Source organism: Drosophila navojoa, chromosome X (assembly GCF_054131105.1).
Source record: "Drosophila navojoa isolate 15081-1374.11 chromosome X, UAZ_NAV_1.0, whole genome shotgun sequence".
NCBI classification, from domain to species: Eukaryota; Metazoa; Arthropoda; class Insecta; order Diptera; family Drosophilidae; genus Drosophila; species Drosophila navojoa.
The window spans coordinates 27,498,891-27,526,086 of NC_142895.1; the positions used below are offsets into that span (position 1 = coordinate 27,498,891).

At 44.9% G+C, this 27,196-nt stretch overlaps 3 protein-coding genes and 1 long non-coding RNA gene across 13 annotated transcripts in view; 3 read left to right on the plus strand and 1 right to left on the minus strand.

Annotated features, from left to right (window-relative positions):
* The window catches only part of Zdhhc8 (zinc finger DHHC-type containing 8), a 31,702-nt gene extending 14,282 nt beyond the window's left edge, over positions 1–17,420 (plus strand). For 4 of the 10 annotated variants that reach the window (XM_030387662.2, XM_089264938.1, XM_030387660.2 and 1 more), the window contains 8 exons: positions 6,119–6,237; positions 6,301–6,458; positions 6,526–6,698; positions 6,864–7,058; positions 7,124–7,445; positions 10,465–10,751; positions 10,815–11,018; positions 15,453–17,420. In XM_030387662.2, the coding sequence (XP_030243522.1) occupies positions 6,119–6,237; positions 6,301–6,458; positions 6,526–6,698; positions 6,864–7,058; positions 7,124–7,445; positions 10,465–10,751; positions 10,815–11,018; positions 15,453–16,827 (2,833 nt within the window). In that variant the 3' untranslated portion in view covers positions 16,828–17,420. Of the gene's footprint in view, positions 1–6,118; positions 6,238–6,300; positions 6,459–6,525; positions 6,699–6,863; positions 7,059–7,123; positions 7,446–10,464; positions 10,752–10,814; positions 11,019–11,872; positions 12,510–15,452 lie in introns of all 10 variants that reach the window. The other 6 variants (XR_016197532.1, XR_016197531.1, XM_030387663.2 and 3 more) reach the window with 6 other exon arrangements.
* Positions 12,880–14,988, plus strand: LOC149090760 (uncharacterized). Its single transcript, XM_089264945.1, has one exon. It carries the CDS (start codon positions 13,337–13,339, stop codon positions 14,708–14,710), a length of 1,374 nt encoding a protein of 457 aa, XP_089121071.1. The 5' UTR covers positions 12,880–13,336; the 3' UTR covers positions 14,711–14,988.
* A 3,190-nt stretch (positions 17,421–20,610) lies between the features above and the next one.
* LOC149090761 (uncharacterized) lies at positions 20,611–21,515 on the plus strand. Its single transcript, XR_016197377.1, has 2 exons — positions 20,611–21,070; positions 21,126–21,515. It is a non-coding gene; the product is annotated as an uncharacterized LOC149090761 (long non-coding RNA).
* A 1,707-nt stretch (positions 21,516–23,222) lies between these two features.
* The window catches only part of LOC108656729 (uncharacterized), a 134,984-nt gene continuing 131,010 nt past the window's right edge, over positions 23,223–27,196 (minus strand). Inside the window, exon 7 of the mRNA XM_089264937.1 lies at positions 23,223–27,155. Coding sequence (XP_089121063.1) covers positions 24,792–27,155 — 2,364 coding nt within the window. The 3' untranslated portion in view covers positions 23,223–24,791. The remainder of the gene's footprint in view (positions 27,156–27,196) is intronic.

Sequence of the window (27,196 nt, forward strand, 5' to 3'; positions counted from 1 at the left end):
GATGATATTGTACGAGAACAACGCTGATCTACTCTATCTGTAAGGTCAGCAAAGCAAACGTCTGGAAAATCTATAGAAATATCGTTAAGACTTGGATTTCCTTTATACGTTTAATATAATGATAAAATTTATTCAGAATTATTCAAAATTATTAAATTACAAATAGATCATGTGGCGAATAATATATCTAACAAATAATATTCATTCTTTGATGCAAATAAAGTAAAGAGAAAAGTAAGAAAAGCGAGGGGAAAACTTTGAAATAAGTCTAGCTTCATCTGTATATTTCAAATAGAATATAGGATACTATATATGTATGTAGCAGGTCAATTTATGATACATGCACTTTGTAAATTATTGAGCCGCTACGTAATGCACAGGTCCATTTGCCATGGTTGAGCTGCCCTAGAGAGCCAATAGGCCAGAGAGGGTCCACATGGCTGGCTGACCTTGCACTGTAGCCAGTAGCCCAGTTAGGGTGAACTTTATGTGCTTTAAGCGCCGCCTTTCACTGCAGAGTAACAAAAAAGGAAAGCCAGAAAAATCAAAAACAAAAATGTGGAAAAAAGCTGGAAAAAATCAATTTTCAGTCTCTTTCCCGCAACTCATAAATAAATATTTAACTTTATATGGCGATGGCGCATGGCAACAGGGCAACAGGGCGACAGGGAGGACTTTTCATTTAGGTCTGCCTTTTGGCGCATCAGCCTAAGCCATCATCGTCAGCATCATTATTATCATCGTCATTATTATCGACCCGAACTGAGTCACGCCCGCTCTACGCCGTGCCGCCTCTGGTTTGCCCTTCGCGACTTTGTAAAGTTCTCTCATCCGGCGCAACGAAATGTTTAAGCTGAAATAAGTGAGCTCTTTTTTTCAATCTTTCTTTTCGCTTTCTTCTTTTTTTGCGTGTGTTCATTTCAAGTTTTTCGTCAATTGCCCAGAGAAACGGGCAACAATGTATTGTAGCACCTGTCGACGCTAATAAATTGGAGGAACATCAAATTCGCCCCACTTGGACTGTACTAGAGCCAATGTGCTTATGCAATAGCTAAAGCTGATTAGCAAAGCGCTCGTCTGATTGCTAATGACTGATTGATGCTGTTTAGTCGATCCGCTGATCAGCTGATTCGCCAACTAGCTGATTACAGCCCTAATGCATTGAAAGCTTCGAAGCTGACTTTTCGATTCGTTTACTTACATTTCCTATATGTAGAATATGGGTAAGGAATATTATCCTGTTGACCTGTTGATTACTTCATTCTTAGCTCTTCTTATTTAAGTAAATTTGTGCCTTTGGACAGTTATAGTGTTCGCGGGAGAGAGAGAGAGAGAGAGAGAGAGAGAGAGAGTGAGAGAGAGACAGACATTTATATAAATAATCTGTATCTATTACCCTATATATAATATTAATGTGAATATTAAATTCAAAGAGGGTATAGATTGATTAGTATGAACATGTTCTTATGGGATATTCATTCCAAGGCATATATCATGTGAAATGAAGGAAAGTATAGAATAGGATAGGTTGATTAATATGAACATGTTCTTATGAGATATTAATATAGCATATATCATGTGGAACGGAAGAGAAAAAAAACAAATCCCAGCCTTGCTCAGCATAAGCCAACAGGATCTTGGCACGATTGAGGTGATATCATTTACGATCTGGATTATTGGCGCCATCCCCTCTAGCCTGAAGTGGTGGCACTTCACTCTTGTCTTCTCTCTCTAGCCCCTCGCTGTGCGTGTCCCAATTTGGCGCAGCGACGGCCAGTCGGATGACGCTGGCTAGCCAGACGATGACTAATGCCCCCAGCTCTCTTAAGCTCTGTGATAGCGAATGATATTTTTATATACGCTTGTGCATATATATGTGTGTGTGTGAGTGTGTGAGTGTGAGTGTGCTAGTCTTGGTGCGCTGTTAAGCGCTTCATGACACAAGGAGCAAAGGCTGAGTGTGACAACGGCGCAAAGAGAGAGCGTCAGCATTTATTTTATTTTTCTTCGCCCAACTTCATTTTGAACCAGCTCCTCCAGCTGCAGCACGTGTGTGAGTGGCTGTTAACGGCTTTTGCCATGCATGAGGCTGCTGCTGCTTCAATTAATTGCAGACAGCAATTTAAGGGGTCGCCAGCAAAGCCACTCACACTAGTCCTTGGCCATAAACTGTGACTGTGAGCGCAACTGTGACTGCAACTGCAAGTGCGACTGCGACTGCGACTGCGACTGCGAGTCGCGACTGCAACTGACACTGCGGCCTCTTGCTATGTCGCATTACACAAGAATTCAATTTCCTCAACAGCATTCCGACAGCTAAGGATATCAGCTGAGGCTGCCTGCCTCACTGCCTCACTGCCTGCCTGGAACTATGCGTTCACCTAATGCACCGGATATGCCCTTGCCAGGGCTTTCAGTTTACAGCTTCCACTTAGCTGCCCGCTGTGAGTCTATTCACATCGAATCTGCTTGTCAGGCTGAGGGAATTGCTTTACTCTGCTCTGCTCTGCTCTGCTTTCCAGGAAGTGGCGTCCTTGGCCCCGCCGAGCAAAGCAATATTTATCTGTTGCTGGCAAGATTTAAATCCCAATGAAATCAATGCGAAAAATATGAAATTCAAACTTCTCTCATTTTGTATACATTGATACATTGATACATTTCCAGCACTGAATTCACAATAAATTTGCTATCCTTGGAGAAGAGAAACTCGATGAATTTCGTTATTTAAAGTGTTTATATTTAGCTTGAGTCAAAGTCAATATTCAACAAGATGCCAAATTGACAAACTAGATTTCACACTGGGATGAATGTCTACTAAAATAAAGCAAATATATTTAGAATATTTCCAATATTAAAAGGAAATTGAGCATGGAGTGAATTTAGTAGAAATTGAAAAGTCAGTAAAAGCTTGTACTAAGTTTAGCATAGAGTAAATATAGTAGAGCAGGAAAAGTTAAGATATTAAAATTAAAGCAAATATATTTCGACTATTACTAATATTAAATAAAAGCTGTACCAAACTTAGCTTAAAGTAAATATCATAAACAGTAAATGCCGAAGATGCTAAACTCCAAGTGATCTAAATATTGATCAGAGTTAGGGTTCTTAAAGTACAGAAAAAAGTTGAATTTGTTTTTTTTATAAATTTTTTATTGATTCAGAGTAATACGACATGAAAAAGTGCACTTGATGCTTGACTCAAGTGCACTTCTAATTTGTTGTAATTTAATGGCCAACACGAATCAACTCGAACATTATCGAGTTGGTTTTGGGACAGTTTATTAAATTTGATTAAATTCTAGCAAAAATATATTTTGCAGTAAATGAAAATTGAATATTAAACCATGAAAATCTATTAAAAACATTTCTTATATCAAAAGGAAATGCGCATAACCTTAGCATATAGATATCTACTAGATAATGAATTGAAAGCAATCTAAACATTGATACTGTTCCAGCAACAAATTTGCGGTACTTTGGAGCAAGGAAAATAGTTGAATTTCGTTATTTGTGCTGTTTGTATTTGGCCTGAGCCAAAGTAAACATGGCCACATAGCAGGAGTAGGACATGAAAGACTAGATGCCGACTTGATGCGCTTCTAATTTGTTTCAATTTGATGGCCAACATTAATTGATGTCTGTTGTGTGTCTGTTGGGCTTCAGTTCTGGATGTTTTCCTTTGTTGATTGCATGATGCAGACAGTTCGTGGCTCCGATTCTTGTTCTTCTTCTTGTTGTTGTTGTTGTTGTTGGTGCTGGTTGCTGTTAGGCGCAAATCTGCCCTGCTGGCTTTTTTTTTTTACTTCTTCTCTCTCTATATATTCCTGTGTCGTTGAGGACCTGCAGCATATAGTCACGACCTACATTAAGCACACAGACTTGTACGCTGTGGGTGCGGGTGCGGGAGCGGGCGCGGCTTGGTTCGTCTCGGGTTGTTACACTGCATAAATGAGTGCAAACGCCAGCAGAATCCGTCAGCAACCGATACCAGGGCAGCATCGTGCTCGTGCCTTATGTACGTGATGCTGCCTATACATGAATATCCCACTTGCCCCGTTCCACTCTCCACTCTAGCTCTCTCTCTCACTCTTTCTGGGCGTTCCATTTTGTAGTTCGCTCTTTAGCCAACCTGACGCCGCTTTTAAGTTGAAGGCAGGAAGAGCTCATGTCTCATATTTCCTAAATCTTCTTTTAAGCTGCTGCTGCCTGGATTTGGCCGAGACTCGACTCGACTCGAGCCAACGCCGAGCCGCTTATTTATACCAAATTAAAATCTAAGCATGTAATTAGAATTTTTGTAAACGAATCAGCTTTGCTTGTAATCTGGCGCAAACTGATGAATATATATGCACATATACATATATACAAGTAAGGGTATATACATTATAGCAGTTGAGTAAATCGATAAAAATCAATGCGTGCAGCGCTGCATGGACCCCACTACAGTATTTCGAGTGGGCGGCCTGTGTGTCTCCTTTCCGTAATGCGGTCAAGCCCAGATATCCTGCGGCTAGAGCTCCCCATCCCATATCTGCCTAATTAGTTCCGCTCGTGAGGAGGGTTAATCAAAATACCGAAAGAGTCTAACTACTCAATTTTAATTAGGCAACTTGCCGAAACTCTCTCGCAGCATTCGCAGCCGCAATTTATGTTGCAGTCTCTGGCTCTGAGTGGCAGCCAAAGTTGAACAAAAGTTTTGAGCAATTTGTTCAAAATGTGTCCTTGCACCTGCCAGATGCCAGTCGCCAGTTGCCAATCGCCAGTTGCGAGTTAGCAGTTAGCAGCCGTCCAAGGCTGCACGTGACCTTAGCCGTAACTGGAGCCCGACTACGTGTGGGTGCTGCGCCACTGGCTTGGCATTTTAATTTCAGCTGCGAGGGCAGTTCATTAAGTACAACGTTGATGAGATGTCTTTATCAACACAGTTTGGGGACAATTTTTTCAATTTGTACAAGTAGCTAGAGATATTTTGAAATGTATATTAAAATCTAGAGATTATGTTGGAAATATTACAAATAACAAGGGGTAAATTTTGTAAATGATAGTGGAAGAGAAGTGGGGTAAAATGATATAAAAATATACCCAATATTAGTAAGAAATTGAATAAATATAGTAAATAATGACAATTCAAGAGAACTAGAATAAATTTACGATATTAAAATGTAGCTAATATCAATAGGAAATATTTTAGGTGTTGTAATTAATTATAACTCAAGAGATTTAGCAGAAAATAAAACTAAAATATGGCTTCCATCAATAGGAAATTCCACTAACTTTAGCATGGGCTACATTAAGCAGATAATGAAATGTGAAAAGTTTTGAAGAGCGTGGTAAATTTGTTGCTTAAATGCTGTGTTTATTGCTGCTCAATTAAGTTGGCATTGGGCAACAGAAATCTGGATTAAAAGCGCATGAAATTGCGTATTTGGCACTGATTGATTGAATTTGCGATTGGAGCTAATGAATTGCAGAGATGATAGAAATTTAATTGCACATGAAATAATTACGATGGCGATTACAACAAATTGAGGATTGAGTTATATGTTCGGCATTTGGCACTCGTTCCTTGTGGACGATGAATAATTGCTCGAGTTGAATGCTGCGCATCAGAGAAGAAAATCAAATTGAAATAAATATCTTGGCCGAGAGCAAATCAATTTGAAACGAGAAGGCTGATGATGTGCTCGGGTTTGATTTGATTGCCAGTCGCATTAATTTACTGATGCCAGCTTACAAGTGTTTCAGAGGCGGATTACAAGGCACTTTGTGCCGCTGCTCTGGCTCTGGGTGTGCATTTGTGTGCGTTCGCCATCACAATGGAATCAATGCCGAATGCATGTGGAAAACTGCTAAAAGTTATGCACATCAGTGCAAGTGCAGTGCGTGTGTGTGTGTGTGTGTGTGTGTGTGTGACGCCTCGGCAAACAGTTCCAGTTCACTGGACTCTAAACTGATTACAGCATATTGCAAATAGGTTTGAATGAGAGTAAGAGAGATAGAGCGAGAGAGATATGGCGCATATCTACCTATGTATATGTACATATGTATGTGTAGCCAGCCAAATTGTCGATGTGAATTAATGTAATTGATATGGTCGTGTTTCCCTCTTGCCTTGCAGCTGCCAATACTATGTGAAGAGCCATCCGTGGGTGCTGGCCTACCAGGGCGTCATCACGTTCTTTGTGCTGGCCAACTTTACGCTGGCCACATTTATGGACCCGGGCGTTATACCCAAAGGTATGTAGCGTGCTAAACGGTGCCCAGCGTCATCCGCACAGCCTAAACTTGACTGCATTCTAGCCTCGCCCGACGAAGACTGCGAGGAGGAGTTCCGTGCACCGCTCTACAAGAATGCCGAGATAAATGGCATTACGGTCAAGATGAAATGGTGCGTCACCTGCAAGTTCTATCGCCCGCCTCGCTGCTCCCACTGCTCGGTGTGCAACCACTGCATAGAGGTAATTGTATTCGACGTCTTTTGTTATTATGTACTCAACTCGATGCGCTTTCCTTCGCTTGTTCCAGACGTTCGACCATCACTGTCCCTGGGTGAATAATTGCATTGGCAGGCGCAATTATAGGTTCTTCTTCTTCTTTCTGGTCTCACTCTCAATCCACATGCTGAGCATCTTCTCGCTGTGCCTGTTCTACGTGCTCAAAATCATGCCCAACATCAAGCAGACGGCGCCCATAGTCGCGTATCCTTTTTACCCAAACATACAAATGAGCCGCTACACGGCTCCCTTAGTGTATTCGATAGTTGACTAAATTGCTAACCAAACTTCATCTTGCAGAAATGAAGATATTTTGCTTTCAGCTTGTGCAATTGTCAGATTGGTTTAGCTTAACTGAAATCCCAACAGAATGATACTGATGGGCCTTGTCACTGTGTTGGCCATACCAATCTTCGGGCTGACGGGCTTCCACATGGTTCTGGTGTCGCGGGGCCGCACCACCAACGAGCAGGTGACGGGCAAGTTCAAGGGCGGCTACAATCCGTTCTCGCGCGGCTGCTGGCACAACTGCTGCTACACACAGTTCGGGCCACAGTATCCCAGGTAGAGTGCTATCCGTCAGTGCATTGCCACAGTCCAATAACTGAGTTGTCCTTGTATTCGAGCAGCCTGCTGAAGCCGAAGAAGTACGCATCGCGGCGATCGCAGACCCAAAATCAAGCCATCAGCACCATATGCAACGATCGGACCAATCAACAGACCAACGCCGGCAGCGGCAACGGGGCCGGAGCCGGAGCCGGAGCCGGAGCCGGTGGCAATGGCAGCACGGCCGGCGGCGTCGGCAGCGGCATGCGCGGCACTGCGGTACAATATTCACCCCGCTCCTACTACGAGTCGAGTCGGGAGAAGCGTGGAATTCAGGTAAAGACTTATATGGCCGAGGGCAATGGTTATAATCAACGGTCGGGCAGCACAACGCTTTATAGTAAGGTGGGTAACATTTTGCAAACCGAAACGAAACATTGCAGTAATTGCTATGCAAAACGATTATAATTCTCTCTCCCTCTATAAACAACCTATAATCATGTATCTACTATACTACCCTGTACCAGTATCTGTATCTTTGTTTGTGTACATATCTCTGTCTGTCGGCTTTTGGCCGGCGGCCCAGCTGCTGTCGCCTCTCGCTGTCGGACTTCACCTATCTGTTTCATTTAATCTGTTTTAACTGTTTGGTTGAGTTCGATTGGGTTTAATACGCTTTAGTTTAGTGAGAGTTACTTGGCTTGTACCTAACATTTCCCGACTGCTAACTAACGCTTCTTCGCCCTTTGATTTCGGCTTAACCTGCGCATTGCAATCGTTGGCTGGCAATCGCCTCTGCTTCATTTCCATCCGCGCTTTATCGTATTTATAAGTTGATCACGTCCTCACGTCCCACATCTAATGCATACGTAACTCTCGCCCTTGGCTCTTCATATGACAACGTACACATACATATGCCTACATATATCTCTATATATATCGTACATATACATATATGTATAGCTAATGCACAGTTTGTTCGCCCGTCGACCCGTAATTATCGATTGGCCTTTAGATTAAAAACAATAAACTTGCTCCAAGAACGGCCGTTGCTGCCTCTGAAGTTTTAGTTATGCATTTGATGCTTCCTTTTGCCGTGCCCTGCCTGGCCCGGGCTCTGTCCGCGCCTGCTAGACACGTCTGTAGCGTAGTTGCCGCTTTTTGGTACAGTACACCACTGCTAACACGCACACGCCCACACACACGCCCACACACACGCACAGAATCTATCACAGATGAATAAACTGCAAAAATCCTTAACACTTTTCGTTATATTGTCCACACAATCTTTATGCATTCTCTCTCTCTCTCCCACTCTCTCCCTCTATCTCACTGCTGTCTTTGCTTAAGCTTGGTTTATTTTCTTGCTGCACTTGCGTAGATTTATAAAGGATTTGCCATAAAATACGAAAAAATGTTCCCAAAGTGACTTAGTAAAGCTAAAGCGTTTACATGTCTGCCAACAAAAAAGCATAAGTCGATAACATATTCGATAAAACCATATTCGATGACACATGGAGAGAATAAGTCTACAACTCTGGGGAGTTGAATAAGCGAATATGCGAACAGCGTTTATTATAGGCTTAAAACTTTCAAACTTAAAATTCAAATAGATTTTGAGTAGAATCTGAATTTCGAGAGTAAAGAATTTAATGTAGAGCCCTAAGGGCACATTTATATTTATATGCGAATAGTGTAAAGACACGACATGAAAGCATTACAGGACATGCCGCATATAAGCCAGTACACTCGTTTTAGCATGCGACTAGGGTATTATTTCCTGTATTTCGTTGATATATTTGAAGATTCTACCAAAAAATGAAAGAGATTGGGAGACAATAGACAAGGAGTAAGCTAACTAATATGCTCGGCTCAACATATAGGCTAGGTATTTGAAGAGTCCATACTAGGTGAGGGAACGACAGACAAATGAGCTAGAGAAACCCTACCCTAGGCCGATAGATATACTCGTTTTTAAATAGAAAGCAGAGAAGTAATACTCGCTGATTTACATGGGCTTTATTTCATAGACTCTTCCGTCTGGTGTTCGTGAACACATTGGCAAACTATAGGTAGGGATAGAGAGCAACATCGCACCAATCGAATATACTCATTGTTGAGTGGAAAGTAGAGTATTATTTGCTGATTTATGTGGCCTCTCAATGTAAACTACTCCTGTATTGTTGCTGTTCCGGGAACGTATTTAGAGCCTCGGTGCTGTAGCCGAACATTAATTAATTTGCTGAATTTTCATTTCCGTTCAGTTTGGTTAACTTAAAGGCTTCGATTAGTTTGCTCATCCTTTTAGACTGTGTTTCATTTTGATTTGCTGCATGTGGTTTCAAGTACTTTGGTTTAGTTCGCTGTTTACCTAATTTGAATTTGAAAGCTTTTGCAAACGTTACTGCTCTGTTCTCCGCATTAGTTTGGCTGCATTTGTGCTGTAAATTCGCTCGCAGATTGTTGTGCAACTATTTTCCAATTTAGTCTAGAAAATGTATCTTAACTCAAGATTGGTCAAACAACAAAAAGAAAAACAAGAAAACAAACAACAAAAACTCTACACTTTCTGCAAGCACCGAAAAAGGTAAAATCGAAAAATAATAAAAAGAAACGAATCAAATAAAATATATATATATATGTTTGTAATTCAATTATTTAATTAATTAATTTATTTACTTCATATTGATTGATTGACTTGAAATTCGTCACATGATTTCTTCTGTTGCTTCTCCTCACTGAAGATTGACTATAATAGAATTGAATTGAGATCTTCGAAATTTGAAATCACTTTCCCAATTTTCTCAATTTTAAATATCTTTCAATATATACAGCTATCTACTATCTTTTAAACTCGATAACATATTTTGTTCCGTTTTTCACTCTCTTGCTCTCTTTATTTCCCTCTCCACTCTCTCGGATCCGAATGCCCAGCAAATCCGCTGAATTCCGTAGCTTTGACCTATCGACTCCCTCGCGCAGTTCACATCATATGTAGCCCACATACCCCCCACATCACGCCTTGCATAACTCAAAACGACAACATTGAAAATACCCTGTAAAAAGATTGCAGTCGCTGTATCTCGACGTGGATACGGGCATCATACACACTGTGCGTCACATCCGTGCAGGGGCCCATCTCTGTTAGCATCGCATTCGCTTCGGGCCAAGACAATCGACAATCGACAATTGGCGATTGGCATTTGGCATTTGGCATTTGGCATTTGGCAATCGATTCATTTGTCCACCCCACACAAACCACACACAAGTTTCGTTTTCATTTGGTTTCAAGTACAAATCGATCGATCAATCGCAACAACTTATTCTTTTTTACGTAGGCCTAAGGTTATCTGTGTTGAGCAGGTGGCGTGGGCTGTTTACTAACCTGTCTAAGCAATCTGTGTGCGCTCTACCCTTTTCGCAGCTGTCGCCGGGACGCGAGTGCTCCGACACGGACCTGGAGCCGCCGCCCGCCTCACAGAGCCAAGACTGCGAGCCGACGCCGCCGCTGCAGCGCCACAACTCGACCAACTTCTACCTGCCACAGGTGAGCGACACGGCGCCTGGCATCAACATGAGCAGCATGAACAACGGCAACATTGCCAGCGGCGCGGGTGGTGCGGCCACCTCGGCGCAGTCCGGTGGCGGTGGCGACTCGCCGCGGCACTTGCGCATGTACCACCCACGGCACAGTCCGCACGCGCGCACCAGGTGAGTAGACATTCAAGTATGTGTCCAGCGCTTGCTCTCACGTCTGTCCACGATTGCTTTTAGGGGCCTGGATCCGCAGCGCGGCTACACGAGCGATCCACTGTCGCCGGACCAGCCGGGCGGTGGCTACGTCGTCAACGGGCAGCAGGGCATATCAGTAGCACAAAGCCAGCGCGGTGGCACCACCACGGCCACGCCTACCATGCAACAACGAATTAAGCCACTGGGCGTGGCCACCCCACTCGTCAGCGCCAGTCCAGTGAGAAGGTGAGTCCGGGTGTCCGAGTCGACCCATCAGCGGCGGCAGCGGTGGCGCAGCCGCCACAAACCGATTCTCCAGCTAGCCATACATATACATGTGTATATATGATAATTTATATGTATATATATATATATGTATATATATATATCGAATTGTTCATGTGTTGAGCTGCTTATCGCATTGATTGATTGTGAAGTTGTGCTTCAATATGCTGTTGCTGCCGTAACTGTTATTGCCATGATCAGCTCGCTTAAGAAGAACTGCACACACACACACCCACACACCCCCACACACACACATACACGGATTGCGCACGCGTGTGTGTGTGTGCGGGAGTCCTAAGATAATCGCGCTAGGAGATGCGATCCTCAGTTGTATACCGTTGGCATTGTAATGGCTGCTGTTGTGAGTTCGCTTGAAGAGCACCTGAAGCTAGGCCTGTATCATAATCGCAGTGCTCACTGTACACTCTGTACTCATTGCGCACGACAGCGAGCGAGTTGGCTTCAAAGGTCAATGCACTCCGGCTGTGTCAGCTATCCTCTTTGTATCCATGTACCTATCTATTTGTCTCGCTCGCTCTCTCTCTCTCTCTCTCTCTCTCTCTGTTTTTCTCTGTATCTATCCATCCATCTCCGTCTATATTGTGGCACCACTCACACGCTTTAGTCGTACTCATCTCTCCCTCTATTTGGCTTCGTCCTTCGCGCTCTGTTTTCCCTATATCTCATCAGCATATCGTGTATATATTTAGCACAAAGCTTTTCCCCATGATTTGATTTACACACTTTTCGACTAATTATTTTAAAACTTTTCTTTTTTTCCGTTTTCTTTGTTTATTTTATTTTTCTCGATGTAGTCAATACTCAAATTCTGAGAACAGTACTAATTCCTAGGCTTAGCTTACCAAAAACAAAAAAAAAAACAAAGATACAAAAAAACACAGAAAACCAAAAAACAGAAAAAAACCAATAAAAAGAAAACTAGAATTAATGTGAAAAGTGAGACGATATCAGATTAAAATTACGATTACGATTACGATTACGATTAATTATATATCTATGTATATATATGTATATGGATGTAGATCCATAAGATCCTACGTTTAGTAGAGTGTTTAATACAATGCAGACTACACTGTGTCAAGCAGAAAGAGGCGCACTGCAGAATTGAGCCCGAGCCCGAGCCATATCCTGAACCAAGCAAATACCAGAAACAGCTTCCCAGTCAAGTTCTTTTGTGTCCAAACGTTTCCTACATAACTGTCTACGTACTTATACATATATGGATAGACGTCAGGCGACGGCACACAGCAGGCGACAGTTGTCTTCTTAACGTTTCCGTCCACACACCTACACTCCTACACACACATACACACGCACACGAAACAATTACACTCTGACACTTTCCTAGAAAATGTACCACAACAACTAGCGTCAACACCAAGCGCACCCACTCAATGTACTACTACTACCTTAGCTTTCATTTGATTGAAGGTGAGTGAATTCTTGATTTTGGTGCCGTTTCACTGTCTTTTTCTTTTTCTCCAACGATATACCCTTGCAGTGGGTGCCATGCATGCCACCAAGTGGAGTCCCTCTATATAGACTTGTATGTCTATTGATTTGCGTTCTTTAATTAGTAATCTTGTATGTCTGTCTGGGTCTATAGTCGCTTACGTCGTATAAACTATATGAAAGCAGGAAGGAAGAAATTACACTAAGAAAGACTTTCACACTATATAGGTCTAACACATTCATAAGAAGGGATTCATATTGCTGTCCGCACTTGGTGAAGAAACCTCTTCAGCCCTCTGTTAGTTAGCTCCATTGGATAACGATAACAGACAGACATCCGGCCACTGTGATCTCGGTGGAGTGTTGTATGCCTGCAAGGGTATTTCAGAGCTTCGGCGGTCCGAAGATAGTTCGTATCTTGTTTCGTTATTTGCCGAGACTCACCTCATTCGAATCAAACCAATCAAAGGCACGCACTCAGCAGGCTTTGCCCATTCTCTGTCGCAGTTACAGTCACAGTTACAGTCACAGTCACAGTCACAGTCACAGTCACAGTCACAGTCTGGCTCTGGGTACTATAATAACAATTCATTCATACAAATAAGACACACAGACACGAATGTCAGCTCGCAAAATCTGTCAGGCTAGTCTCGAAAAATAGAGCCAAGCAAACAAATTCTCGTACCCTTGTTTTGTTGTATCCCTATTAAAAATTTTTAATTTTATTTTTCGGCAAACAAGTTGAATTTCGCCAAATTGCGGTGCAATCGGTTTTAATAATAATTCTAAAAAGGGCAACAAGCATTATGAATAGGAACAAACAGCAGCCACAGCAGAACTCGAACCGCATCAGGTCGCTGGGTCTGTTGGACAAGACACTGCCACTCACAGCCGCGACGCCGCCGCAGCTGCGCAACCGCCGCCAGTTTCAGTTCAATGGGATGAAGTTCGTGACGAATCCGCGCTCGCTGCAGAAGTCGCCTGGCGGCCTGGACGGCGATGCTGGCGATGGGCGCTTCCCAACGCCAGAGGAGCGCCGAGATTCCTCGTCCTATCGTTCCTACAAAACGACGCAGCTGCCAACGTCCAGCCGCCTCCACAGGCAGCGCAGCTGCCAGAGCGAGCTCTCTGCTGCTGGCGTCGAGCCGAGCAGCCCCCGGGCGGCTGCGGCGCGGTCGGCTGACAACGACAGTGGCAATCACCGGGCCGGCGGCGAGGATGCCTATAGCAATGGCTACAACTGCAACTATAGCAACAGCAGCGCCATTCAAAGTGCCAGCAACAAAAACAACAATAATAACAACAACAAAAACAACAACATCAACAACCACAACCACAACCACATCAACAACAACATCAACAAGAACATCAGCAACAACATGAGCAACAGCAATATCAAGAACAACTGCAACAGCCCCAGCAGCAGCACCGCCGAGCGGTTCCAGAAGGTGTTGGCCAAGTATGGCAAGCAGGCGGCAAGTGACGAATACAGCCTCAACAACAACGTCAACAACATCAACAACTTGAACAACAGCAACACCAACATCAACAAAAGCAACAGCAACGTCAACATCATTAACAACAACAATAACAGCAACACAGCCGCCAACAAGAACAGCTACCTGAGCAGGAGCTACAACAACAGGCTGTCGGGCCACTCCTACATCAGCAACTTGGAGAGGAAAAGCAACATCCAAGTGGAGCCCAACACTGATCCGGGTCCGAGGGAACCGGCCGTATACCCGACGAGGCCATACGGTCGCTCGCCGAAGTTGAGCGGATTTCGCTACGGGCAGCTGCGGGCGGGCGGCGGTTTCAGCTCGGCTGTGGCCAACGACTCCAAGATGGACTACATTACGCTGGCTGGCTTCCTGCTGGGCTATCTGACGTCGAATCTGTTGTTCTTCCTGTGCTGGTACTTCACCTGGCTGAAGGGGCAGGTGGTGAAGCTGCGCAATCATTTCCTTGGTCAGGCGAATCTCTGGGAGTTTTTCGACTTCGAGGACACCACACGCTACTCAATGCAGACCAAATTGCTTCTGGCCCCAATCATACTTGGCTGCAGCATCCTCTACTGTGTCGTCAACGTGCTCCATTTGCTGATCAAGCTGGTGCGCGCCGACGTGCCGCGCACCGTTATCGACGTCGTGCAGCGCATCGCCCGCAACCACTGGCCCTAGCTGCCTCAATCTCTCTAGCTGTTGCTCAACGTTATGATGTGCGACCCGTGAGCCTCAATTGCAACTCTCCCAACCAAAAATAATCGGTGGTCACCCACACACAAGCGCACACACTCAGTCTCAGCTGGCTAACTGAAATAACACACACATACCCATATATATACATATATGTATATGTCATACATGTATGTATATATGTATGTATATTCACATGAAATGCAGTGGGGCAGAATGGTGTCGAATTGTACTTAATAAATACGAAAGGTTTCATTTCTAAACTGATCTTTGCATAATACCGATAACCGTTAACCGATAATCGATAACCGATGGCCGTCTATCGATGGGCCTCTCTGTTCGTGGCCCCACAACGGCCACTTCAGTCTAACCATCTCTTGTGCTCGGTCGCGCTCTCTGCAACATCTGGTGTAACTCGTCACTAACCAATGTTTGATCAATGTTTGATTACCCTAACGATGTTGTGGTCCCCGTTCGTAGCCTAACCACAGCGCCAACACACCCACACACACATATACCCTCAATCACAACTCATGACTACTCTCACACAGAAAGAAACACACATTCTGTTAATCTGCTGTCAAGTTCTAACATTAACATGGCGCGCTGTTAGCGTTCGCAGCCACAGTGTTATCCGTTAACATAACTCGCTCTCTAACTGGCTAAGCATGCATGTCAGCATTCTCTCTGTCTCTCACACGCTCTCTCGACTGGTCCTCCTTCGCAGATCCAACCCGGGCACACCCACGCAGCCTCGACGCCCCGACTTCATCGGGCTGAACGCGCAGGCGGCCCAGCAACAGCAGCAGCAGCAGCAGCAGCAGCAGCAACAACAGCAGGCGGCCGCAGCGGCAGCTGCCTACTATGAGTACACCAGCGGGCTACCGCCGCAGCATCCGCAGGCGCCGACGATTCAGCACCAGCAGCAGCTGCTGCTGCAACAGCAGCGCGTCATGCTGCAGCATCAGCAACAGCAGCAGCAACAAGGTGAGTGCTCTCCCATTCGATGCAACAACCATCAATCTGTGGCTAATCCTCTTCCGTCTCTAGTGCTGCAGCAGCAGCAGTCGCTGGCGCAGGCTGCCTACGGCGGCAGTCCGCAGCGCCGCTTCCTGTCTGAGGGCGAGCTGGTGAGGCAGGGCGCTGGCGCGGAGCTCTCCTATGCGCGCTCCAACAACACGGTGGACAACATACGCGAGCTGGCCGGCAGTCCGCAGCGCGGCGTCTACATGTGGAAGGACACCTCCCCTGGCTTCGGGGGCGGCGGCGGTGGCGGCGGACCGACCAGCGTCAACATTGGCAGCAGTGCGGGCACACTGCCAAGCAGCAGCAATACGGGCGGCATGATGCAGCATGCGCAGTACATAACGGCCGGCGGTGGCGCTCATCCGCTCATCATGACCCACTCGCGCCTGCAGGACTATGCCAGCCAGCAGCAGCAGCAACAGCAGCAACAACAACAGCAGCAGCAGGCAGCCTTGGCGAACGCGGCAGCAGCGGCTGCTGCCTCATATCATCGCTCCAATCCAACGAGCCCCACAACCTTGCCCCAGACGTCCGCTGCACAAACGTACATTCTGCGCTACGGCGGCGGCGGCGGCGGTGGCGCCGGAGCGGGGGCCCAGTCTGGCAGCAGCGGCAGCATCGCCAACATGCCAACCAGCAATGCCGGCCCCGTGTCCGGCGGCTATCAGCCCCAGTTGCGTGGCGGCGTGGCAGTCTTTCCGCCCAACCCGCTGGCCGGCGTCAACGTGAGCAGCGCGGCCGGGGCGCTGCAGCCCCAGCCATCGCCTCAGATCAAGCGCAAGCAGACGCCAACGAGGCCGATGAGTTTCGTGCGCGCCCTGGAGATGACCGACTCGATGGAGATGCAGACGCTCGAGCAGCAGCAGGCGGCGGCGGCCGCTACGATTGCGCGCAACAACGGCGGACTGCCCAGCGGCATGCCGGCGAGCCTGGCGCAGCAGAATGCGGCCGCAGCCGCCGCTGCAGCTGCTGTGGGACGCAATGCGGCGGCCGCAGCTGCCGCGGCTGCATCGAACGCCACTGGCACACCGGACCGTGCCAGCATCTACGATATGAACTATGAGATCTCCGTATAACCCGTGGTTGTGCCCGTCGTCGTAATGCCACCCGCCTCAACAGCCAGCAGTGCAGTTGTCACGGCAACGGCAACGGCCACGGCCACGGCCGCCTACTACGCCCAGCAGCCACAAGAACAACAACTGCAACAACAACAGCAGCTGCAGCACACCATCCTAAGCCACGGGACAGAGCCGGCGGCATACGCTTCGGTGCCCGTACACATGCCCATGCCCATGCCCGTACCGGTGCCCGTGCCCGTACCCGTGCCCGTGCTGGTCGCCAAGCACTGCAACGGGATCAGCCAGAGCCCCCCCAACATCAGCAAGACGCCCAACAAGCGCAAGTTCTCCACGTTCTTCTGAAGCTACAGTCATATATATATGTACATATACATATATGTATATAGATAGATAGATAGTAATGGGATATCGCAAAGCTGTTCGGTTCGGCTTGGACTTTTTACTCCTAGCATATTGTTAAAATCTTATTTGGATTGATTTATATTTTTTAATAATTTATTTAACTTTTTTAAATATTTTACATAAGCATTTCAAAGTTGGCAACACATTTGGATGTCGAAAGAACTGTAAATAGAGAAAACTATTTGTAACCATCAGTTTTTAACTAACGCATAAGACAGGAATTTCTTCTTTATTTTGTTCACACTTTGAAGATTATGGCCAGACCCAGACTATCGTAGGATCCAAAGTATTTAAGTTACGACTCTCGACTCGCTCGGATCAGAGCGAATGCGATTTGTTTTTAATCAAATTGTTCACGAACGCGTTTATCTATATATAGTTTCATATACATACATATATTTATAAAAATTCGTATAGATAAAGGTATACATAGATATTTGCATTGCAATCAAATTGAGTATATATATATACATATATACATATATAGGCAGTCAGGTCAGATATAAACTGTGGAGCTCGGCTAAGAGCTTACGTAGCAATCTACATATATAACTATGTACTACTACAACTATTGAAACTACACCTAATGAAAAACGCCAAAATTTGTAAACGAGTATCGAAGATAACTTATTTTATGCATATACTATAAATATATGTGTTTGTGTATGTATGTGTGTGTGTGTGTGAGTGAATATATAGAGTGGTCGCTAGTAAATCGTAATGCTTAAGTATTTTTCATTTCCTAAGAACTCAATGTTTTATTTCTTTTCTAAAAATTAACTTTGACATCCAATTTGGAATTTAGGAGCGGCCACTGCACTGCGGTAGGCATCTATATGTATCGAATATGCTTTGCATTGTATAATTATATGTATGCACTTTTGCAATATATACATATACAAATATAGTGCATCTGTAAGCGTGTGTGTGTGTGGGTGGGTGTGTGTATGTATATGTGTATTCGGCTAATCAGCGCTTACAACTCCAACAGCTTTCAATAGTCCAGCAGGTCAAGCCGAGTCCTTCGGCTGACCTGTGTTGTCTCCAATGTCGTCCACTTTTTATTATTGTATGAATTTTGTACATAACTGTGTATATTTACATATGTGTGAAGTAATCTGTACCATGTATTATGTTGAGGCCAAAAATGTTACAGGCAAGCATTTAATTGTTGTTGTGAAAAATGGTAATAGATCAGCTATACCGCATGCATACATAAACAAAGGAAGAGAGGAAGAGGGTGAGAGAGAGAGAGAGCGCTGTAACAAGTTTTTTGGCCCATGCTTATGTATCTGTATATTTAAAACTTTGTTGTTATTTTTTTAAGTGCAATTAGTGTTTATTTTGTGCTCTGCCGCTTGTTAATAATCAATCAAGATGACTCCAAAACAATCAAACTGCGACCACAATAGGGCTTCGTGTCATCCTTCTTGCTGGTCCTGAACACCTCGAACACCGCCACCCGAGCCCCCAATCCCAGCCCCAATCCCACAACTCCCAAACACCCGACTCCGACCCAGTTAGAGAAATTGAATTGAACGGGAATCGATTGAAGCGATTTGCGTTCAGTTTGCTAGAGAGATATGAAATGCAAACGCAAATGCAACAAATGAATAGAATTAATGTTTGTAATAAAGCTAGGCTATATTTAATTGAGTGTTCATACACACAAGGGCCCACACAACTTATTAATATTGAAGGCCAGCGAAGGGCGAAGGGCGAAGGGCGAAGGGCGAAAGGCGAAAGGCGTGAGCGACTGGCATGGAGGAGACCCTTACCTATACCCTCAGACTTAACTCAATATAATCGTAGGCGTGTGCAACACAGAAACAAGGCGTAACAAGAATTAACAGTCGAAGGCGAAGTATTCTAAGTGTTTTTTGCTAACAAATTAAAGTAATACAAAAATTGATGAAATTATGAATATACCTACACAGAACGAGTGCATATGGCTATATGTCTGCATGTATATTTAAATACATACATATATGAAATTGTAACTGAAAACTGAGAAGAAAACGAAAAAAAAAATAAATAAATAAAAAATAAAACAAAAACAAAACAAATGGAAACAAGAATGTAACATTGTTTTAGATTTTTATACCAAATTTAATTAATGTCAAATCACGTTGTTTAAACAATATATACATATATTTATATAACAAAATATATAGATGTATATACTATTTTTTTTATGCCGCATTCAGTTAGGCAGACAGAGCAACTCAAAGAGTATCTGCCCCGAATCAAATGAAATGAAATGAAATGAAATGAAATGAGAGTTAGCAGACGAGATTGCATAGTTGCAAACATCACACATGCGTTTTTTTTTATTGTTTTTTAATTTAGAGAAAAGTTGTTTTATTTTATAATTATTATTTCACTTTTTGTATACTGTGTGTACTTTGTAAAATATACAATAACAAATTTAATAGCAACATTAACAGCAAGGCAATTAATATATAATAAAGATAATGAAAAATATACAAACGATGTGTTTTATTTCCAATCTGCCTATTCGAAAATATTGACGGTAATATAATATCCCGAAAATGTATATTTCATATGTAATAAAGATAAGAAATCGTCATAAAATGTGCAGGGATATTGTTGTGCCAGAGAGAAGGGGAGCGAATAAGAGTAAGAGAAAATCAAGATTAGTTTTATATATTACATAATCAGAGAAACGGCAGAAATTGTAAAGTATCAAAAGTGGAGCTCGGAATAATATGCTATTCCTTCGGATCGAAAATAATGGATAATTTGCTCAAAGGCTCTAATTTACGCGTTGCTTCCTGTGTTGCATACTTTGAATACAATTTGAAGGGAGATAAATTATACTCAAGTCTTCGGTAAATTCCCTTATCTCGATAAAAGAGCTCTTTAAGTTTCCCTGCTAGGAAAGTTGCTAGCGATTCTGCGCAGAGCTCGCGAAATATGTTGTGGAGCCCCTGTTCTAATAATAACGACTAGGTTTAAGATTTGAAAAGTCTCCGACAATTTCTTGTTCTTATGCCGCACCTTTGAGGTATTTCATTGTCCCATGCAATGCAGACATAAAGTACCAAAGAAGGGCTGTCGATTGGTGCCCTGAATAGGTGTCTAAGACTTGATTTCTTTCCTTGAAAAGTGAAGCACGAATCGAGATATTCATCTGAATTGCTGTCGTCAGACTTAAATAAAAATGCCTCCCTTGAATTTATATGCTTCTGTCATTTAATTGTCACAGTAATATTTATCGTATTTATCGCACCTACTTTGTTTGACTCGATGATTTTTTGACGGACTAGCAAATTCAACAAATATAAAATTTTTCAACAGTAGTAGGCGCTGCAAATGTGTCACAAGCTTCAACGTTAGCATTGTATTCATTCATTTGTTAAAGTTTAGGCTTTAGAGAAGGAGTTCAATTTTTTTTTTGAAAAAAAAAAAATAAGTAAAACAAAAAAAATATACAATTATATTGTTATTTGCGAAAAGAAAGCAACAAAGCTAACGATGTATCCTTCAACACGCTCTGTGGCTACGATGACGACTAATACGGTTGTGGAGTCCACAACGGCCTTACGCAAGCTCAACATAATGACATACAGTACATCCACACAGACCATCGCTATTAAGGATATGCCCAAGCCGGCCCCATCGGCCCCCAAGTTGGATCAGACCCAATCGAACATAGATGGCCTGACCTCGCTCTTCACCGAACTCAAAGTGATTGAGCCTCGCGTTACCACTAGGACAACTAGCACTTCAACCTAACTGGCTGCCTATTGGGGAAGCACACTCAGACCTGCAAAAGGGCCCAAGGTATCTCAACACCAACACGAAACCACAACAGGTAAGCTGCTGAAAATCTATGGAACAAAACTTATTGCGATTATATTAAACCCTAGAGAAACTTTGGGCCTGTGAGAGCATGGCATACACCCACAATCTTCACCCACGATCTTTACCCACAATCTTCACCCACGATCTTCACCCACGACAAATTCTGGACCAAAAATGGATATGAGTAACACTAAATAAGCAACATTATCCAAATTCAACACAATACTGAAGAAGCTATTATTCTTCGTTATTTAACTAAACAGAAATTCACTTACAATACGCTCATATCCCGATGACACATAAAACCAACCCGAAAATAATTATGGTGAATCGTCGCCGCAGATATCATCAAATTAATAACGGTTGCCAACGTATACACTTAATCGGAATGCAATTGTCAAGTAACATGAGCTTATCCAATATGTTTATATCAGTATTGTGAATGTACCAATAAAGCTTTGATCAATTATTGATATGTCTATCAAAATCTGTGCAGCGTTTTATTGATGATATTATGTGTTGGCCATAGCCATACATATTATAGGTATTGATCTATCTTTAAAATGGGAAATCATCTAAACTTTATGCATATGCAAAATATATAAATAAAAAAATAATCAAGAAGGAATCCAAATGTTTCATCGATTTTATTATAGTCTATCATGTGTTTCTCTGAAGACCCTTTTTATTTCTTCGATGACACTCAAGCCTGCATCAAGCGAAATCTCACCATTATATTATTATGTAGAATATAACTAACAGCATTTTATGTTTTTATAAAAGAGTCACATCCATTGAAAGATCTGCCTACTCAGCAATGTACTCAAAGGGCTTTGCACTCGAATGTTATGTGCACAAATATTGTAACAAAGTCTGTCCGTAAGAACGCACTTTTTTCGGCGATATTGAAGCTAGAGACTTGAAATTCGGAACACATATTCATGTATATCTCCGATATATACAGTGTTAAAGTTTTCCCAATCTTCCCTCTAGCGTGACCTATCGAAAAATGCATTTTCCGCAATCATATTAGTTGAAGAGCTAGAAAGCTGAAATTTGGAATGTAGATCCGCGTTGACCATGCAATATCAAAAATCTATGGCGGAAATATCTACACCCATTGACAGCGTGGCAAATCTGGCAAAACTGTATCTGCTACAATTTTATTGCTAAAACGTTGAAATATGGGCCCAAGCCTACTAGGGGCATTTCAAATCGGACCCCAAGACAGTGATTTTTCAAATTCTGCTATATTTTAGACACTATTGATGCTAGAGACCTCAAATTTGGTATATGTACTCGGACTGACCTCTCAAGACCAAAAAATGTTGTTGGATATATATCCGCCCACAGGGGGAGAGGCAAACCGCAAAAGTGTATATCTCCTAAAGAATAAGAGCTAGAAGCTTCAAATTTGGATAGTTAACTTTCTAGTAACCTCCTCTATCTATTTGCCAAGTAATATTGTTACACCTCTTTAGGGGTGTGGCATATCAAAATATACCCTGTAATTTTTTCATTTTCGGAGCGTAAGCATCCAAATTTTGCAGCTAGGTTACTATTAGCTTGTTCTATGGGCTGGCCAAATATGAAGTGTACGCCCAGTAGGGGCTGAATTTTCCACAGTATTAGAGCTAAACTTAGCTTCTAAATTGTCGATGGGGTGTGAATGAGTATTCCCCAGTCGGTAACGCCCGACAGCAACGGTCCTACTTGCTTATATTTTGGATAATAGTCCATATACACACACGAAAAGTTATTGAGCAATGAAGTTCCCTTAGTAAGTCCATGGATGCGTGCGTACGTGTGTGTGGGTGTCAATACTATAGACGAAAGTAGAGACAGTATAGATCTTAGAACTGGGATACAGTGTTTCAGAAAATCAAGCATCTCTCAGGCTCTGGATTCAGTCTTTAAAGGGAAAGAAAGTTACATATAATACATATGTACATATGTATTTTATATAAGTGAGTTATGCTGTTGTCGGAGGGAAACCTCAAAGGACCCAATGATATGGAACAAGTAAACAAGAAACATATTTGTAGATTTATTTCAAAAAAAAAAAAGTTTATTGAGTTTTATTTTAATACATACAATGTTTTTTTTTTTTGATTATCCACTGAAAATGTAAATGTGTGTGTGTGTGTGTGTGTGGGTGGGTGTTTATCTGTGTGTGTTGTTCAGTTTCAAAACGATGACGTTGATTATGTTATGTTATAGCGTATGCGTTTAGATATAGATATAGATATAGGTATAGATAAATATGTATGTCTGTATGTACGTGTTACTATTTAGATGTAAATATGTGTGCATGTTCAGCGCTTTAGATGCACACTGTTACAAAAATTACATAATTTCATTATGCCTTCTATTTAACGTATAAAAACTTGGTTAATTATTTTATAAATAATTTGCTATGCGTGTAAGTATGTATGTATGTATATATCGTATATATATATAATAATAATGTACTGCATGATACACACATAGGTATGTATGCAGTAGTACATAAGTATGTATGTGTGTATATGTTTATTGAGTAAACATTTATCGCTTGTATAAGTATGCGTATATATGTATGTATGTATGTATATAGATATATGTGTGTTGTATTTAAGTCGTTTATGTATACATATGTATGCATAGAGAGATGTGCCCTGCCTACATACATTGGTTTCGCACTCAGCCCGACGATGAGGCACAAGTTACTACAACACCGATCGAGCGCATTCGCGATAAGAACAGACACACGTGGACAACATCGAAGTATTTACTTTCTGCGATTAATTATACATAAGGAAATTGTTCAGCTGCTGCCGGGCTCAGCGCCCGGCGAGTCGAGAAATGAGTCCGAGCTCCTCAAAACAAATCGTATTCGCAATGCTCCGCAGCTGCGGCCAGAGACTTTCAGTTTCAATTAAACTAATACTTATTGTACACACATCGAACAATGTTTTGTTGCTTGGCTTTGCCGATATTTCTGCTCGCTCACGCACACCTGTCTCACATCGAATCTCCTGTTGTGTGCGTCCTTAAGTGCTACAGCAAAAATGCATTTTTGGATATCAATTTTATAGAATTATTGATATATGTATATATATATATATATGTATATAAAAAAAAAAAAACATTTACCTATGGCTAACAATATTACTTAAAAAAAAAAATATTAGAGCGACGCAAAAAAAAAATTGTAATAAGGCGCAGTTCCTTCTTGCTCAAAGATTAGCCAAGTACATATATGTATATATTCGATATATGAAAGTGAATAAACAGATATATATATATATGTATATGTATATGCTTCAAGCTAGCCATGGCAGCTGCCCAGCCCCAAGCTCGTGTCTAAGCCTAGCCTATACACTATAAAGTACACATGAGATGATTATTGATATATACATTTGGCAAACGATGCTTTGTGGCGACAAGCTGTGGATTGACTCCGCTTAGAACTCCTTCAGGCTGCCGCCGCGCTTCAGCTTGGTGAGCCGCTTCAGGCTGGCGCTGAGCATGCCGCTGGAGCCGCTCGCCGCCAGACGCTCGCCATCCGACCGCCAGGTGGCGCTGCCCAGACCCTGGCTGCCGCGCTCCCGATCGCGTTGCGTGAACGTGCCACGGAACCGGACACGGCTGCGACGCTGCTCGGCCACGCGCCGCCAGAGGTCCGTCAGGGGCGGATGGTGCTGGTGGGGGTGCTGCTGCAGAGTGCAGCAGCACATCAACTCCTGAGATTATAACTTCTTCTCCCACACCACGATATGCGCATCGTTGGAGTTGGCGGTCAGCGGCGAGAAGCTGCCGGAGCTGCCGCCGCCGCCAGAGCCCGAGCCAGCGCCACCAGCCGTGCCGCAAACACCGGAGCCACCCTTCTGGCCGGGCGAGCTGCCGCTGCTGTTGTACCAGACATGCCGCCAGTAGCCGCGCCCGCCCATCAGGGTGATCACTGTGCGTGGCCCGTCCGCGTTCTGCTGCTGCTGCTGCTTCGAGTTCTGCTTCTGCTTGCGCTTCAGTGTGGCAACTGCGGCCGGTGCTGCCTGCTTGTCCGAGGCGGCGGCCGCCTGCATGTGCTTGAAGCCGTCCTCGGACTTGGGCGCGCTGTTCGACTGGTGCTGATGGTGTATGTCGGCGGTGGTCATCAGGCCGTTCTCCGAGATGTTGCCCAGGTCGCTGCCCGTGCCGGAGGTCTTGTGGCTGGCGCTGCTGCTGTTGCGCGAGACCGAGCGTCCGCCAAACAGCCGGATGCCCATGCTCTCTTCGCTGCCTGACGATGTGTACAGGCTGGACGACTTCGAGTCCACCGACCAGTTGGAGAGGTCTAGCGAGCGCGGACGCGAGGCCTTCATGCGCAGACGCCTGTCCAGGGTGCACACCTTGCCGGGTATGGCGGCCAGCTCCGGATCGGAGCGTCGCATGCCCTCGTACATCATGTCCATCAGGTTGCCCTGCGTGCCCTCCTCGGCATCGTAGTTCTCCTTCACGAAGATCAGCTTGCCGTACAGCCCGTACACGTCGCAGTAGCCGTGCTCCCCGTGCTGCGACAGCGCGCCCGCGCCTGAATGCAGTCCTCCGGCTCCGTTGGCTGCTGCCGCTGCAGCAGATCCAAGGCCGCGCGGCAACGTCTTGGACATGCGAGAAGTTGCATCAGCACTGCCGCTGCCGCTGCCGCTGCCAGCGCCCAGGTCCCGAAAGCGTTTGCGATGGAATGCGGGCGAGTTGGCGAGCGAGGCGCGTATCTTGGCGGTGAAGCTTTGGTCCAGTGAGTGCTGCTTGTCCAGCTTGGAGCAGCGCGGCGAAGAGGCGGCCGAGAGGCTGCTCGTTGCCACGTTGGAGTCCGCTGCTGCCTCGACGCTCGGTTCCCGCAGCAAGGAAGCGGCAGGAGTCGTCGGGCCGGAGCTAGCGCCAGCCTGAGAGTTCGAAGTAGAGCCAAGCTCCTCTTTGGGCAGATCGCGGCGCAGGATGACTGTGCTCTCCTCCAGGTCCGTTTCGGTTAGCTTCTTGGGATCCGCATCGATGGCGGGCAGCTGCAGGTCCTCGCCCATGCTCGGCACGGTGGGCACCAGCGGAGCTGACACCGTGGCGCCGGCCATCGGCTTGTAGGTCGGATAGACTTTCGGTATCAGCGGCAGGAGGAAGGTGATCGGGCCAAAGTGGGCGTGGCAGGACATATTGATGCCGCCACTGATGATGGGCACGCCCTCCAGCCGGGGCAGCGGTATGGTGACAGCGATGCCCACATTCGTGCCCACCCACAGCAGGCCCTTGCAGGCCATCAGAGCCGTCACGTAGATGGAGCTGTTGTTCAGCGGCTGCTCCTTTTTGGCATCGTAGCGCAGCACGCTGGACGCAATGTTGATGTCCTGCAAGTGCTTGAAGGTCTCCGTGTGGTAGAGGCAGAGCATTGTCGAGTTCTTCAGCGAAATCCAGAGGCCGATGCCCGAGTGCGCCATCAGATTCACCTGCTGGCTGGCGCCGTGCTGCACCTCGAAGCTGCGCTGCAGCTCGCCGTTGAGGGCGTTCAGCACGTAGACCCTATTGCCGCACGAGGCGTAGATGTTCATGTTGATGGGCAGCATGCTGGGCACGGGCATGCCAGAGTCGCCGAGCGAGACATGCTGCGGGTCGCGCAGCTGCCAGACGCCGTCGTGGGCGCGCCTGTAGATCAAGACGGTCGCGTTGGAGAGCGACACGTAGACGGCATCGAAGTGGTACAGAATGCGCTGCACGGCGCCCGGCACCGCATAGCTGCCCAGCTGCTCCTCCTGCTCGGGATTGCGCGCCGAGTAAATGAGCAGCTTGCGGCTGTCCGTGCCGAGCCAGACGAGGTCGCCCAGCAGGCTGCTGTGCTCCTCGCGCGTGCGGCACTGGTCCAGGCCCTTCACGAACTCCATTGCCGAGACCTGCGTCTCCACCAAGTCAAAGGAGCCCGCCTCCCGCAAATTGCCCGCCTGCTGCGGGTGCTGGGCCAGCACGGTGATGTGTGACGAAGTGCCATCGCTGCTGCACATCCAGAGATAGTTCAGCTGCTTGTGCCGGCGTCGCGCGTTGCCGCTCTGCTTAGTGTCATTGGCGATGCTGTAATAGCATCCACAGCGCACCTGCAAAGGGGGGAAAGAAAAGATTCTTGTAGTTCTCAATT

What these genes read in the sequence shown, in the direction of transcription:
- LOC149090760 (XM_089264945.1), top strand. Translation starts at nt 13,337, where the DNA reads ATGAATAGGAACAAACAGCAGCCACAGCAGAACTCGAACCGCATCAGG.